Here is a 13,402-nt window from a genome sequence, read left to right as displayed (position 1 = left end):
TTATGATTTTCCCTTTTATCGTCAATTCTTCTTCTTTATCTAAAATTCATACTAAGATTCATACTTGCCCAAACTTCTCAGGTTACAAAATACAAAGTAGAGTGTTAATCCCAAAAATACTCTATAATAAATATATCATTTACTGATATCCTCTAAAATGGGTTATTGTTTCTTATAATAATTCATCTTTGTTCATATAGCTTTTATTAATCTGGAGGAAAAATATAATCTTTACTAAATTTCCCTTTTATTGATTCTTATAATAACTCATCATTTATGCTAAATAAAATATTACATATTTATGTTTGTACAATTTGGTGCACATATCCTCAAGGATGTTATTTATAATTTTTTATACAGTGATAAATATTGTCCGAGCAAGACGACAATCTCTGCTATAGAGAAGAAAATCTTTGGGTCATGACAATCGCTTTCTTCCAAGACGAGCACTGCTAGATTATCTCAAAAAATATTAGTAATAGTCTATTTTCAAAATTAGTTATAGAAAACTCTGATACATAAATTATCAAAAAAATAAAATTAAAAAAACCAATTAAAACAATATATAGTGTAGTAATAAATTTAGAGGAGCATAAAGAGATTTAAAATTTAAATATTAAATAAGACAAATAACTAAGTAGTGATTAAATTCTAAATGTAGATAAGTCTTGCTTTCGATTTACCTAATAGGTGAATTAAGAAAAAAAATTATCTATCTTCAAAATTAATCTAGTGAAATATACCCACCTGAATCATTAAAAAAATAAAAGCACATTTAAAAAACAAAATTAAACCACGAGGAAGTTTGAGAAGTACTGTACTTCTATTTTTATTTTGATTTTCAAACTCATGTATCGATATGCTTTAGTTTCGACAATTAATGAATAATAGGTTTTCCTAATTTATTGTCAAATTAAACAGAAATAATAAATCACATTGCTAATTAGATTATCCTTAGATGTTGCCGAATCAAAGGAAACTACAAGATCAAACACCGAATCATTAACGTAACGAATGTCAGTTGGTTGCTAAAATTAAAAATAATCACCTCCTTTTCTGTAAATCATCTACAAGGACAAGAGCGATATTCAAAACCACGGATCATAATGCTTAAATTTTGATAATTATAGTAAGTTTTTCTAATTTGTTGTCAAATTAAACCAAAAATAACAAATCACACACCGAATTGTTGCTAATTGGATACTATAAATAATCACCTCTTCTCTTCTGTAAATCATCCACAAGGACAAGAGTGGCGTTCAATTACTACACCAATGACCTCCATCTTTTTCTTCTTTTTCTTTGTTTCTTTTCTCTTGTTCACCAGAGGGGCTTCCTGTGACGAAGAGCTTAAAGCATACATTGTTCACGTCGAAGTTCAACCGGATGTTTCCGCGTATGATGGAGACTACTACACCTTCCTTCTAGCCGGAACATTAGAGATCCAAGAAGATGATGCGGCAGCACGGGTTATACACTCTTATCGGAATGTTATGACCGGCTTCTCGGCGATGCTAACGGAGAGGGATGTGGCGGCCATGTCGAAGGTCGACTGGTTTGTGCGTGCCGTTCCGAGCTTGGTTTACCGTCCGTTGACCACCCACACACCCCTATTTTTGGGACTGCGCCACCGCACTCACAGTGTGTGGAACGCGACCAACATGGGGGAAGGCGTCATCATAGGCGTCCTCGACTCCGGCATCACCCCTGGCCATCCTTCGTATAGTGACCGCGGCATGCCACCTCCTCCACCCAAGTGGAAGGGCCGTTGCGACTTAGGGAACGCATCGTCATCGGCCGAGCAGTCCTGTAACAATAAGCTCATTGGCGCCCGATCCTTCGTCAACTATAATCGGTCTCGGAACGGATCGACGGATTCACCTATTGATAACGATGGCCATGGTACTCACACGTCTAGCACCGCCGCCGGTGCTTTCGTGAAGCATGCTAATGTGTACGGGCTAGCCAGGGGAGAGGCCGCTGGAGTGGCCCCCCTTGCGCATCTCGCCATTTATAAGGTTTGCATGAATGATGAGTGTCAAGGGCATGACATACTCGCTGGGATGGATGCCGCAGTGGAGGACGGTGTCGATGTGCTTTCAATCTCGCTCGGTAGTGACCCTGGTCCATTCTACCGTGACCCAATTGCGATCGGCGGTTTTAACGCCATGCGCAAGGGAGTCTTCGTCAGCTGCTCGGCCGGCAACTCAGGGCCGTTTAGTTCCACCGTATCCAATGACGCACCCTGGTTATTCACTGTGGCGGCCAGCACTATGGATCGTGAGTTCTTGGCCACCGTAAAGCTTGGCGACGGCAGCGAGTTCCATGGCGAGAGCATCTACCAGCCGCAGGGATTCTCATCGAAAAAGTATCCTCTCGTGTTCCCTGGCGGCACTTCCACCTTATGTCTCAACGGTTCCCTTAACGGTATCGACGTGAAGGGAAAGATTGTGCTCTGTGACCGCGGCATCAACGGGCGGATTGAGAAGGGAGAAGTCGTCAAGCAAGCAGGTGGCGCTGGCATGGTGCTTGTCAATGCACCGCAAGACGCCTACAGCACTATTGCCGATCTCCACGTACTGCCGGCGTCGCACATTCCCTATGCCTTTGGACATAAGATCAAGGCTTACATCAACTCATCCTCCCTCCCGACAGCCACCATTGTCTTCAAAGGCACCATTACCCATGTGGCCCACTCTCCGACGATAACTTCCTTCTCCTCCTGCGGGCCTAGCCAAAATACACCGGGGATCCTCAAGCCCGACATCACCGGCCCTGGTGTCAGCGTCCTTGCTGCTTGGAACACACAAAAATTCAATGTCATCTCTGGTACCTCCATGTCCTGCCCCCATCTCTCCGGCATTGCCGCCCTTATCAAGAAAGTCCATCCTGACTGGTCGCCCGCAGCTATCAAATCTGCCATAATGACGACAGCCTACGTAAAAGATAACACCAACAACCCCATCTCTGATGAGAGGAACCTTCCAGCCGACTTCTTCGCAGTGGGAGCCGGCCACGTCATGCCTCTAAAGGTCCTTGACCCGGGACTCATCTACGACATCTCTCCGACGGACTATTATCCATACCTTTGCGGCCTTGGCTACAGTGTCTCCGACGTGAGCATCATCGTCCATCGCAAAATCAACTGCTCGTCGATCAAGAGCATCCCAGAAGGAGAGCTCAACTATCCTTCCATCACCGTCCGATTGCCGACGAATGAGGCAAGGACGGTGACCTTCACAAGGACCGTGACCAACGTCGGCAAGGTAGCAGCAACTTACTACGCAAAGTTGGACGTGCCCGACGTGGTTTCAGCACGTGTAGTTCCGAGAAGCTTAACCTTCGAGAAGGTTAATGAGAAGAAGAGCTTCAAGATTAGTTTCAAGCGAAGGAGTGACTATGGGGCGTCGTCATCAACTGTTGAAGGGCAATTGAGGTGGGTTTCCCAGGCGAGGAGTGTGGTCAGAAGTCCAATCTCCATCATCTTGGAGTGATGATTATATATATAAAGCAAAGGAAGCTATTAATTACCCATATGTATATTAATTATCATATTCTTATTCATGTATATACATCTAAATTTATGAATATTGCATGAACAAGCATTTATCCTTTTTTTTTCTTTTTAAATATTTTAAATTATAATCCAAGTCTGTTTTATTTGTAATTATTTCTTATACTATTAAAATAATTTTGCAATATCTCTGGGCCCGCTCGAACAATAGATCAAGCTACCTTATTTTACTTTTACATTCTCACTCTTTAGAAATTATTGCCTAATCTATTTGATCAACTTTTGTGGGCATAATCAATCTCATCTTTCACCATGCTTTGTCACTTTGAATGATTGAATCACATAACATATTTGGCTCGCATCTCAATATATTTAGCTCATTTAATCGACTCAAGTGGGGACTTAGGGTCAATACATTTTCATATATTTTTGTCATATCTTATTCGCATAACTACATACATTTTCTACATTACAAAAAAACCTACAATTAACAATCTAAATTTTAGTGACCGAATATTATTTCAGACACAACTTAGTGACATAATTAATATTTTGTCATTAAATTTCCATTGCTAATTGTTTATGCCGCTTATTTAGCGATGAAAATTTAATTCCATCGCAAAATTAGTGACGAAAAATAAAATTCATCATAAAATTTGTCACAGAAATTGAATTTCGTCTCTAATTAGCGACATAATTAAATTTCAGTCATTAATTTTGCAAATTTTGGATTTTTCCTGCCCAACTTTTCCCCTATCTCATCGATCTCTCTCCTCGATCGTTGACGTCGTCCTCTTTGGCACGTTGTCTTCTCTATAGTCCTCAAGTAACTATAGGACCGGTGGCATCGATAGAAGGGGTGAATATTAACTTGTCACTTTTCTTTTACTCATTTTGTCATGTTCGTTCTATCAAAGTTAGTCGCAACGGTATATAATAAAAACAATAATGAACGAAAACAAATGTGCGGATTTACTTGGTTCCTAACCCCCAGGGTCAATACGTCAAAGGCTTAAGTACGGGAGGCGCCTGCCCACTAGTTTTTCTCCTTTCCAAACTTTTCTGGAGGTGGAGAAACCACTTATTGATTTAAATCACAATCACAAAAATAGAAAGATAAAGTATGATTTGTAAATACAAACAAACTTAGTTAACGATTGATCTAGAAGTCCCGAGCACAGCGCAACGCACCCCTCCTAGATCTTCCCCGATCGCAAAGCTTCGCCTTGTCGTCTTTTCTTTGAACCATAGAGATAGAATAATGGAAGAATGATTATCTTGAATGTAGAGCCTTTGTCTCCTCTTATAAAATTAGATCAGATCCTCATCTGAATGAAGTCATATCTGGATCAACTCTTATTTGGATGAAGCCATATCTGGATCAAGTCTTATCTTTATCCACTTCATCTGAGTTATCATTTTCCTCATCCACATCATAAAGTTGAATCTGATCAACTTATATGTCAACATTTCTAATAACTCAGCAATCCGGAACAGAACCCAATCGGTCTATCGAACCGTTAGTTCGGTCTATTAAACCAGTTTGGGTCCGGTTCAATCTGAGTCAAGTTTGGTTCAACCATTTGTGTTTGTTTGCTCTATGTTTTGCTTTCAGCTCCAAGTTCCTAAAAAAATCATACAACAACAAACAAGCAACATAAGCCTTAATTATGTAAGTCTATCTGATCTACTAGACTTATCTTTTGCATGAGGCTCCCTTCTCCAAGTTTATCATCTAAGGGTCAATCTCTTAGGATCTAGCCGCACTCCTTTAATTCTATTTGACCTACTAGGTTTTATGTTTGACTTGCATCCAAGACTTTACCACCTAATGCCTACTCTTTAGGATCTAACCATCCTGGGTTCACTCCCCTAGGATTTCCCTTTACCAAGCATTTGGTCACCTTTGACCTGCTTGGATTTACCCTTACCTGACATATGATCCTAAAAACTGTTGGATCGTGAAAGTTGATAGAGGAGGTGGGGTGAATATCGATCGAAAATGTTGTTGGATCGATGAGTTTCGCAGGGGGGTGAATAGCGACTTAAAAAATTTAGAAACAATATGCAGTGGAAAGAATAAACGAAAAGAAAGAGCAATGCTAACAAGGTCATTTTTTACTTGATTCGGAGCCTTCGACGACTCCTACTCCAAGGTCCACACTCGTTGAGTGCTTCCGTTGGGAAATCCACTAGTAATTCGAAATGAGTATTACAAGTAAGAGTACAATTGCTTTTAAGAAAATAATACCGACAATAAGAAAAAGACAACCGAAGCACTTTGTCGGAGAAGCGTCGCAGGAGCACAAGAGAGCATATCGTTCGTTGTTGTCTTAACTCCAGCCTTTACCCTCCTTATATAGGAGGTTCGGGGTGCCTGGATCCTTTCGGACGCCCTGAATATGACGTAGCCGAGTCAACCAGGAATCTCCACATGGCGAAGTGACGTTGGGGATAAAATTCACCTCCGGACGCCCGGATCCCTTCCGAGCACCCGAACCCTTATTTTCCAGCGGTTTCCTTCCTACAAGAAAATTTTAGTCCGAGACAAATATATATCCTGCAAAATAAAGTGTTAGCACAGTTTATCATTAAATAAAATATTAATTAGATTCCGTCTCCTCGAGACCGGAATCTAGTCACGATCTAGACATAGGTATCTGAAATGGATCTAAGTCAGATCGACGCCTAATGTTCCCTTCCCGGGAACGCGTCCTCACAGTCACTTCCCTCCAGTGACTTACCTTCACTTACCTATCAGACGTCCGGTCAGCCCTTCAACCCATCTGGACTTTGTGTCAGCTACCTAATCAGCCCGTCGACCTAGCTGAACTTCCCTGTAATATTGAGTTAGCACAATAGATAAAAACAGTGTTAACAGAATTCAAGTATAACCTAGGGTTACCTCCTAGGGTTGCCTAGTTTCACTCACTAGGACTTCCATTGCCTGACTTCACTCACCAGGACTTCCTCCGCCTAGCTTCACTCACTAGGGCCTAGCTTCACTCACCAGGACTTCCTCCACCTAGCTTCACTCACTAGGCCCCGGCTTCACTCACCAGGACTTCCACCACCTAGCTTCACTCACTAGGACCCAACTTCACTCACCAGGACTTCCACCACCTAGCTTTACTCACTAAGGCCCGACTTCACTCATCGGAACTTCCACCACCTAGCTTCACTCACTAGGGCTCGACTTCACTTACCGAGACTTCCACTTTGCCTAACCTTTGGTTAGGACTTACCTTTGCTAGTCATCTAGTCCTGACTAGACTTCTCTCTCCCAAACATCAAGTCCTGTTTGGGTCAACCCTTGGTCATTGATCCTGTCTGAGAAGCTGGACACAACGAAGATCCGGAAAAAAGAAACCCACCGTGCTGATGAAGAATAATGTCTACCGAATGCCAATCCGAAAAACCCAAAGCGGATCGGGAAACAGTAGAGTCACCGAAAGTTTTCCTTGTATGAAGACCTGATGACGAAGAAAGAAACCAGACCTGAAGAGAAGAAACCCCGATCCAAAGCTTACAAGACTTCCTGCGCACAAAAGATCAACCAACACTATCATCAGTGACCTAAGACCGGGGTGGGAATCTCTGGCTAGATCCTCCGACGCTCAAGTCAGTGATCTCTACTAGTGTAGAAGAAAGAGGCAGAAGAAGATGAACAGTAGTTGACAATTAGGGTTATCAATGTACACGATGATGTGAACCTCTCCAAAACTTACCTTGCCAACGGAGAGGATTCCCCTTTTTATACCACTTCATATAACCTCCGTAGCCATGAAGTGGACCCCGGTTTGTTAGAGTTTGTTATGAGATCACGTCAGCTGTGCACTTGTGGTATATGATTTTTAAGGAATTTTTTTCGTACCCCAGATGTACCTTCTTTGTCGTTTAGTACCTGCAACATAATATGAAAAAACATTTTCCGCCAAGACAATATATATTTTCTGTCATATAGTTACACACTGTAGGTATCTTACCCCTCTTGCTGTAATTAGTTCCCTACACCAACATTCCTTATATCGATTGGAGTCATTATATTCTATCAAATGCATTTCCCCATCATAAGTTAATCGACCGATCTTGTCTCTTCTTGGAAGGCATGTCCCAGCAGATATTAGCTTGACTCTGCTTGAGCGATATGCGCCGGTCGACATAGACCTAACTTTACCCGGGAGGTATGTCCCGATCGATATTATGCCTAACTTTGCCCGGGAGGTATGTCCCGGTCGATATTAGACTAGCTTTACCCGGGAGGTATATCCCGATCGATATTATACCTAACTTTACCCGGGAGGTATGTCCCGGCCGATATTAACCTAGATTTGCTTAGGAAGTATGTTTCGGCCGATATTAGACTATCTCCTTCCTGAAGGTATGTCCCGGCCGATATTACCCTACCTTTGCTTAGGAGGTATGTTTCGGCCGATATTAGACTATCTCCTTCCTGAAGGTATGTCCCGACCGATATTAGACTAGCTTTACCCGGGAGGTATATCCCGATCGATATTATACCTAACTTTACCCGGGAGGTACGTCTCGGCCAATATTAGACTATCTCCTTCCTTTTCTTTCCTCATCGGGAGACCCATAAAACCTAACCCATATCACTAGCCTTCCCTTTAAGTCTAGTCGAAAGAGGTGTAGACGACTGACTAGACATAAGTATGGTTCTGTCTTTTCCTACCCGTGACTCTGCTCCAGATTTTGAAATGACCTCACAGATTTTGTGTACCACTGTCTTAATAAATTAAGTATAGCAATCCTGTTAGCCTTTTTCTCCTTTAAATAGGGCTACGACCTTCTCTTCACCCACAACCCCTCTCAGTTCTTTTCCTTCCTTGCCACCTTTTATTGCTGAGGCCATGGTCGTGGATCATCCTCTTTGGGGGCAACTTTTGTTGGACAAGGTGAGATCTATATATGAGTTTATTGAGATTTTTGCTCCAGTTACTTCTGGAATTCAAGGGATCGTCTTAAGAGATGAAGCTTCACAGTCCAGATCTTTTATCCAAAGATGCAGGTGCTCTGAAGGACCCAAGAATCTTCAGAGAAATTTTTACTACTTATAGAGGGGCAGCCAAATGACCCAGGGGTGCTGTGTGAAGGGCACAACACATGTTACCCCTGGGCTATACTTGGTTGCTTCACTAGCCGAGCTTAAGGGCTCGAGAGGGGAAGTGACTCTTACATTTACTTTTCCATCATGGAATGAATAAATGTTTCCCTGTCTCGTCACCCTTGAGCTTTTCTGTTTTTGTTGCTTTCTTTGTCCCGGGCAAAACATTGTCACTTATGAGCCTTGACAAGCCTGGGCGAAGTGGGATATTTCCATCTCTGCTCCATGGTAAGTTTGAATCCGATGGGACTGACATTTTCTAAGTGTTGTGAGAACTTGTGTTTGTGAACTTGGTTATTTGCCTGAGGCTTACTGTTCTAAGGGAAAATGTATCGTTATGTATTTGATCAGATTCTAAATGTAACCATGGACTCTTGTATTGAATTAAATGATTCTATGGAACCTTTCTGTAATTTACAAGAGTAAATGTAATGCTGCAATCATGACTGAGGCTGTCTTAACTATGGGCATATCACGACAAATTTTAAAATCATATCGGCTAATACAACATTATTTCGATCAAATACTAGTTTGTATTTCATAAGGGCGTTAATTTCGAAATCTATTCTTCACCTAAATCTTAATCCTTAAATACTTTTGTCTTTAACCTGGGCTTAGTCAAAAGTTCAATCCCTTTTATTTTATTATACCCAGTTATGTATGTCTTCTTTCGAAGCTTCTTGGCTAGTGATTGGTTCTCCTTCAGGTGAGAGAGTGTTTAGAAACGTACCCCGAGACGTTACCAACCCCAGCGTGATCCGACCTATCACATCCGATGTGAATGTTTTTATGATGGTATGTCATATACTTTTTCTGACTGCCACGTCACATAGGTCTTTTGCCTTTCTATTGCGATCCTTAGCGTATGCTGAGATACCAATGTCCTGATTTGACGGCAGTCGTGTGTTTTTCAAACCCTAAACCTTTCGTCTCCTTTTTAAACCTCGTCCTTCCTTTTTCCTTCTCTAGAGTTCTTTTCCTGTTGCTGCCTTCAACCAGTCCTCGTGCTCACCGTTTCACGACGATCCCCTTTCTTGTCTCCAGTAAGTAATCCATTGTTTCCCTAGCATATACCTTTGTTCATGGCTGAGGAAGCAATTGCTCCTTGGTATGTCCATATGTCTTCTGTCTTTGATAAGAATGCTAGATTATCCATCCGTCGTCAATATGAAATTCCTAAGGAATATAGAATCATACTCCCAACACTGAATGATCGACCTCATCCTCCTCCTGATAACTGCGTGATTTTTTTCAAGGATCAATTAATAGGGGGCTTAAGGTTCCCCATTCCTCCTTTCTTGATTGAGATAAGTAGGTATTTTGATATTCCTTTGCATCAGTTTGCCCCTAATGCATTTTGCTATTTGTGCGGTACTTACATGTTGTTTCGTCTATGAGATATTCCTCCTACTCCTCAAAATTTCTTCATGTTTTCCTATCCCAAGTGTTCGGAACCTGGTGTCTTCTTATTCCAGTCGCGAACTAAAATGGTCCTTTTTGGGGATATGTCGTCGTCTCTCAAAGCCTGGAAATCTCGTTTTTTCTTTTTAAAGTTTCCGGGACCTATTCCTTGGTCTCATGCTTGGAAATCTTTCTTGCCTCCCTTGCCCGACGTTAGAGAGTTTCATCTTCTTCCCTCTTTTCCTATTTATTGTGAGAAGTTATTAGGTCACCGACTCTCGATCCCGAAGTGGTTGAAGGTCGAGCTTCTGTACCTATTTGGTTTAAGCCCCATCAAACCTGATACCCACATCTCCTTAGGTAACATCTTGTTCCTTTCTTTTTGCTTATAACTGCCTAAACTATTTCTCTTTTCTATACAGTGGAGAGTTTTTATGATGCTTTGATTGACGAAGAAATACGCGTGGAAGAAGAATTGCTTCGTGCCAAGGAGGCCGAATTTCTGGCCGCTATCGCCCCTCCACCCTCAATTGAAGAGCCGGCTTCCTTAGCCGAAGTACCTAGCTCTTCAGGGGCTCGTGAGGTTCCTGAAGGTTCTCCTGAGGATCCTGCTGCAGAGATCATTCCCAATCCTATACCCACTGTTACCTCTCCAGTGGTTTCTGTTGTCTCCTCATCTACCTCTATTCCTTTAATTGAGCTCACGTCTCCTGGCAGCTCGGGTAAATTGATAGCTGAAGTTTCCGCAGGCAAGCGTCCAGGACGCAAACTAACCAGGGCTCCTCCCTCAAAAAGGAGGCTCATTCTTCCTGTTGACGAGTTGGTTTTAGAAGGCTTTGCTTCAGGTAACCTTCCTTCTGATGAGCCGACGCTGGCGGAGCTCTATCCTTCTCTCAACTTTCCTGCCTCGCCTTTCTCTAGTGTCGGCGCCTCTGGAGATGTTTCTTTTACTTTTCCTTTATCTATACCAACTTCTGGGTCTTTGCCTTCCTCGCCTTCCTCTTACTTAGTCTTTGCTCCCCCTCTATTCCTACTTCTTCCTTCTCGGCCGGTTCTTCTGCCATTCCTGTTCTCCCTATATTATTAGGGGGTTCTTTTGCCAGCTCTTGGGATGGAGTTCGTCCCCTTTTTGAAGAGCTTTCTATTGCTGAGGCAATTGATCACTTCTCTCACAAGGAGAATCAGGTATGCTTATTAACGCTTATTTTTATTTCTCAACTATTATCTTATGACCTTTCATTACATTTCCAGCAATGGCTAGAAAATATGGGTATCTCTCGACTACTGCACAACCTATATACTGAGAACCAGAGGTTGAGATCGGAGAATGACAAGCTAAAGCAAGAGGTTGTTGAATTGTCTTCTACTGCATTTTCTGCTGCCGCCAAGGAACAGTTCGAAGTACAAATTGAAAACCTTCAGGCAAAATTTAAATCAGTTACGGACCTCAATCGAGAATTGACTTCCAAGCTTGGAGAGCTAAAGGATAATTATGAAGCAGAATTGACTGAGAAGCTCAAAGCCTTACAGCTGAAAGAGGATGAGGTAGCCTCTTTGACCACTTCCCTTGATTCGGCTAAAGCTGAGGCTTCTGCCAAAGAAGATGAATTAAAAACCTCTCAGATGGCGTTGGTAGTCTACAAAGGGGGCGAGGATGTTCGTTATAAGGAGCGAGCCACGGCTATGATTGAATCTCCCGAGTTCAACAGACCGATCGTGAGGTCCATTCTATCCGCTTTTACTGCAGGAGCTCAAGGGGCGATTCAGCAATTAAAAGAAGAGCATTATTTATCTCGCGATCCTCCTCCTAATTTCTTAAACAAACGCAAACTAATTGAAAACAAACCTCCTGATCTGTACCCTAAGTTGACTCTAACTTAGGTTCGAGTTATTGCGATTCAGTACTGAAGCTCGTGTGACTTTGATTACTCCTCTTGGGTTGTAAATCTTACTCTTTCTCAGGATGAATATCTGTTTTCTGTAAATGTATCTAATGTTATTTAGTTTATTATAACGCGAGATTTCCCTATGGGTCTTTTCTTAATGATCGACCGGTATATATTAAGATTGATAAATACCGCCCGATATTTTATAGCTTAGTTACATCTCGCCCGATTTAACGCGGCTTCGTCATGCTATCCTTGATATTGGTCGATTTGTTTTGCTCGACCGGTTTACCATTGTATCCGCATATGTCTTTTTCCGCATAATAATTGAGTCTCACTGGGTTTTATTATAACGTATATTATTTGCCTTACTATAATAAGCCTTTGGTCAATATATTTTAAACGATCTTTATTTCGGCCGATTTGTCAAAACCTTCCGATTTTCATCTACGGATTTCGTCTATTAACTACTATCCGACGTTTAACTTCCATTTTATTATATCAACACCTCAAACTTATAGTTTATTGTACTAATTTCTATTTGTCCTTGTCAGGGTTTCCTAAGAATACTCCTGAGGAAACTCACACATTTTTCCGAGGTGGCTTTTTTAACTTTACTTTTTCTCCTGATTTTATTCTTTAATATTATCACCTATTTATGACGATCGATACTCCAAGCGCCTTTTTCCCCTTTTGCTGTTTCATCTCAAGGGTTTTAGCACAAGGCAAAAAAGAAAGATAAGGGCTTACGAAGTTTTCTCTTGTTTTTCTTCATCTTTCGTCTTCTTCCTTGATTCCTTTTTCTGTGATTGCTTTTCCCTATGGCGGTTTCCTCTCCTGCGTGGTTTCTCTCATGCTCTTCTGACCTCACAGATACAGAAGAAGTGGACTTACAGGCAACCTATGGTTTTCCTTCCTATATCACTCGTCCTGCTCCTCATGAGGGTCCACATCTTCCCCCCCTAGGATGTATTTCCATCTTCAGGGACCAAGTCTTACAAGGTTTTAGATTTCCCCTTCATCTTTTTTTCTGCAATGTCAGCCGTTATTTTGATATCTCGCTAAACCAACTCGTCCCTCAATCTTTTTCTATTCTAATGAGCTTCATTGGGGTATCAAAACTGTTGGATTTCCCCTTGTCTCCCCGTCTTTTTCATCACTTCTTCATTCCTCGCCGAGTAGATGTTGGCGTTTTCAAGTTTCAGTCTCGTCCCAAGGCCATTCTATTTAACCGCATTCCTCCTCAAGGTGAATGGTATCGTAAATTTTTCTACATGTGTCTCCCTTCTCCCCCTCCGTTTCCTATCCAATGGATACATGATTTACCTCCACTTCCGGACATCCATGATCTTCTTAACGATCCCTCTGTTGCTTCTGCTTTACCTAAACTGCGAGGAGCGAAATTCAGTTTGCCACATCTAATTGAAGAGGGCTTAATGTTTCCCTTCGGGATAGGCAACATTGACACTCCTTTGG

General features: G+C 41.9%; 1 protein-coding gene across 1 annotated transcript; it reads left to right on the top strand.

Moving 5' to 3' along the window:
• Positions 1–1,274: 1,274 nt before the first annotated feature.
• Positions 1,275–3,494, top strand: LOC122044096 (subtilisin-like protease 4). The gene has a single exon (XM_042604638.1). The coding sequence runs from the start codon at positions 1,275–1,277 to the stop codon at positions 3,492–3,494; it is 2,220 nt and encodes a 739-aa protein (XP_042460572.1).
• Positions 3,495–13,402: the final 9,908 nt, after the last annotated feature.

Source organism: Zingiber officinale, chromosome 2A, assembly GCF_018446385.1.
Source record: "Zingiber officinale cultivar Zhangliang chromosome 2A, Zo_v1.1, whole genome shotgun sequence".
Taxonomy (NCBI): Eukaryota; Viridiplantae; Streptophyta; class Magnoliopsida; order Zingiberales; family Zingiberaceae; genus Zingiber; species Zingiber officinale.
The sequence above is the reverse complement of the archived record's forward strand: the minus strand, read 5'-3'. Positions and strand labels throughout refer to the sequence as shown.

Bases quoted from the DNA above. Each gene is read 5' to 3' on its own strand.
- LOC122044096 (XM_042604638.1), top strand. From the start codon at position 1,275: ATGACCTCCATCTTTTTCTTCTTTTTCTTTGTTTCTTTTCTCTTGTTC.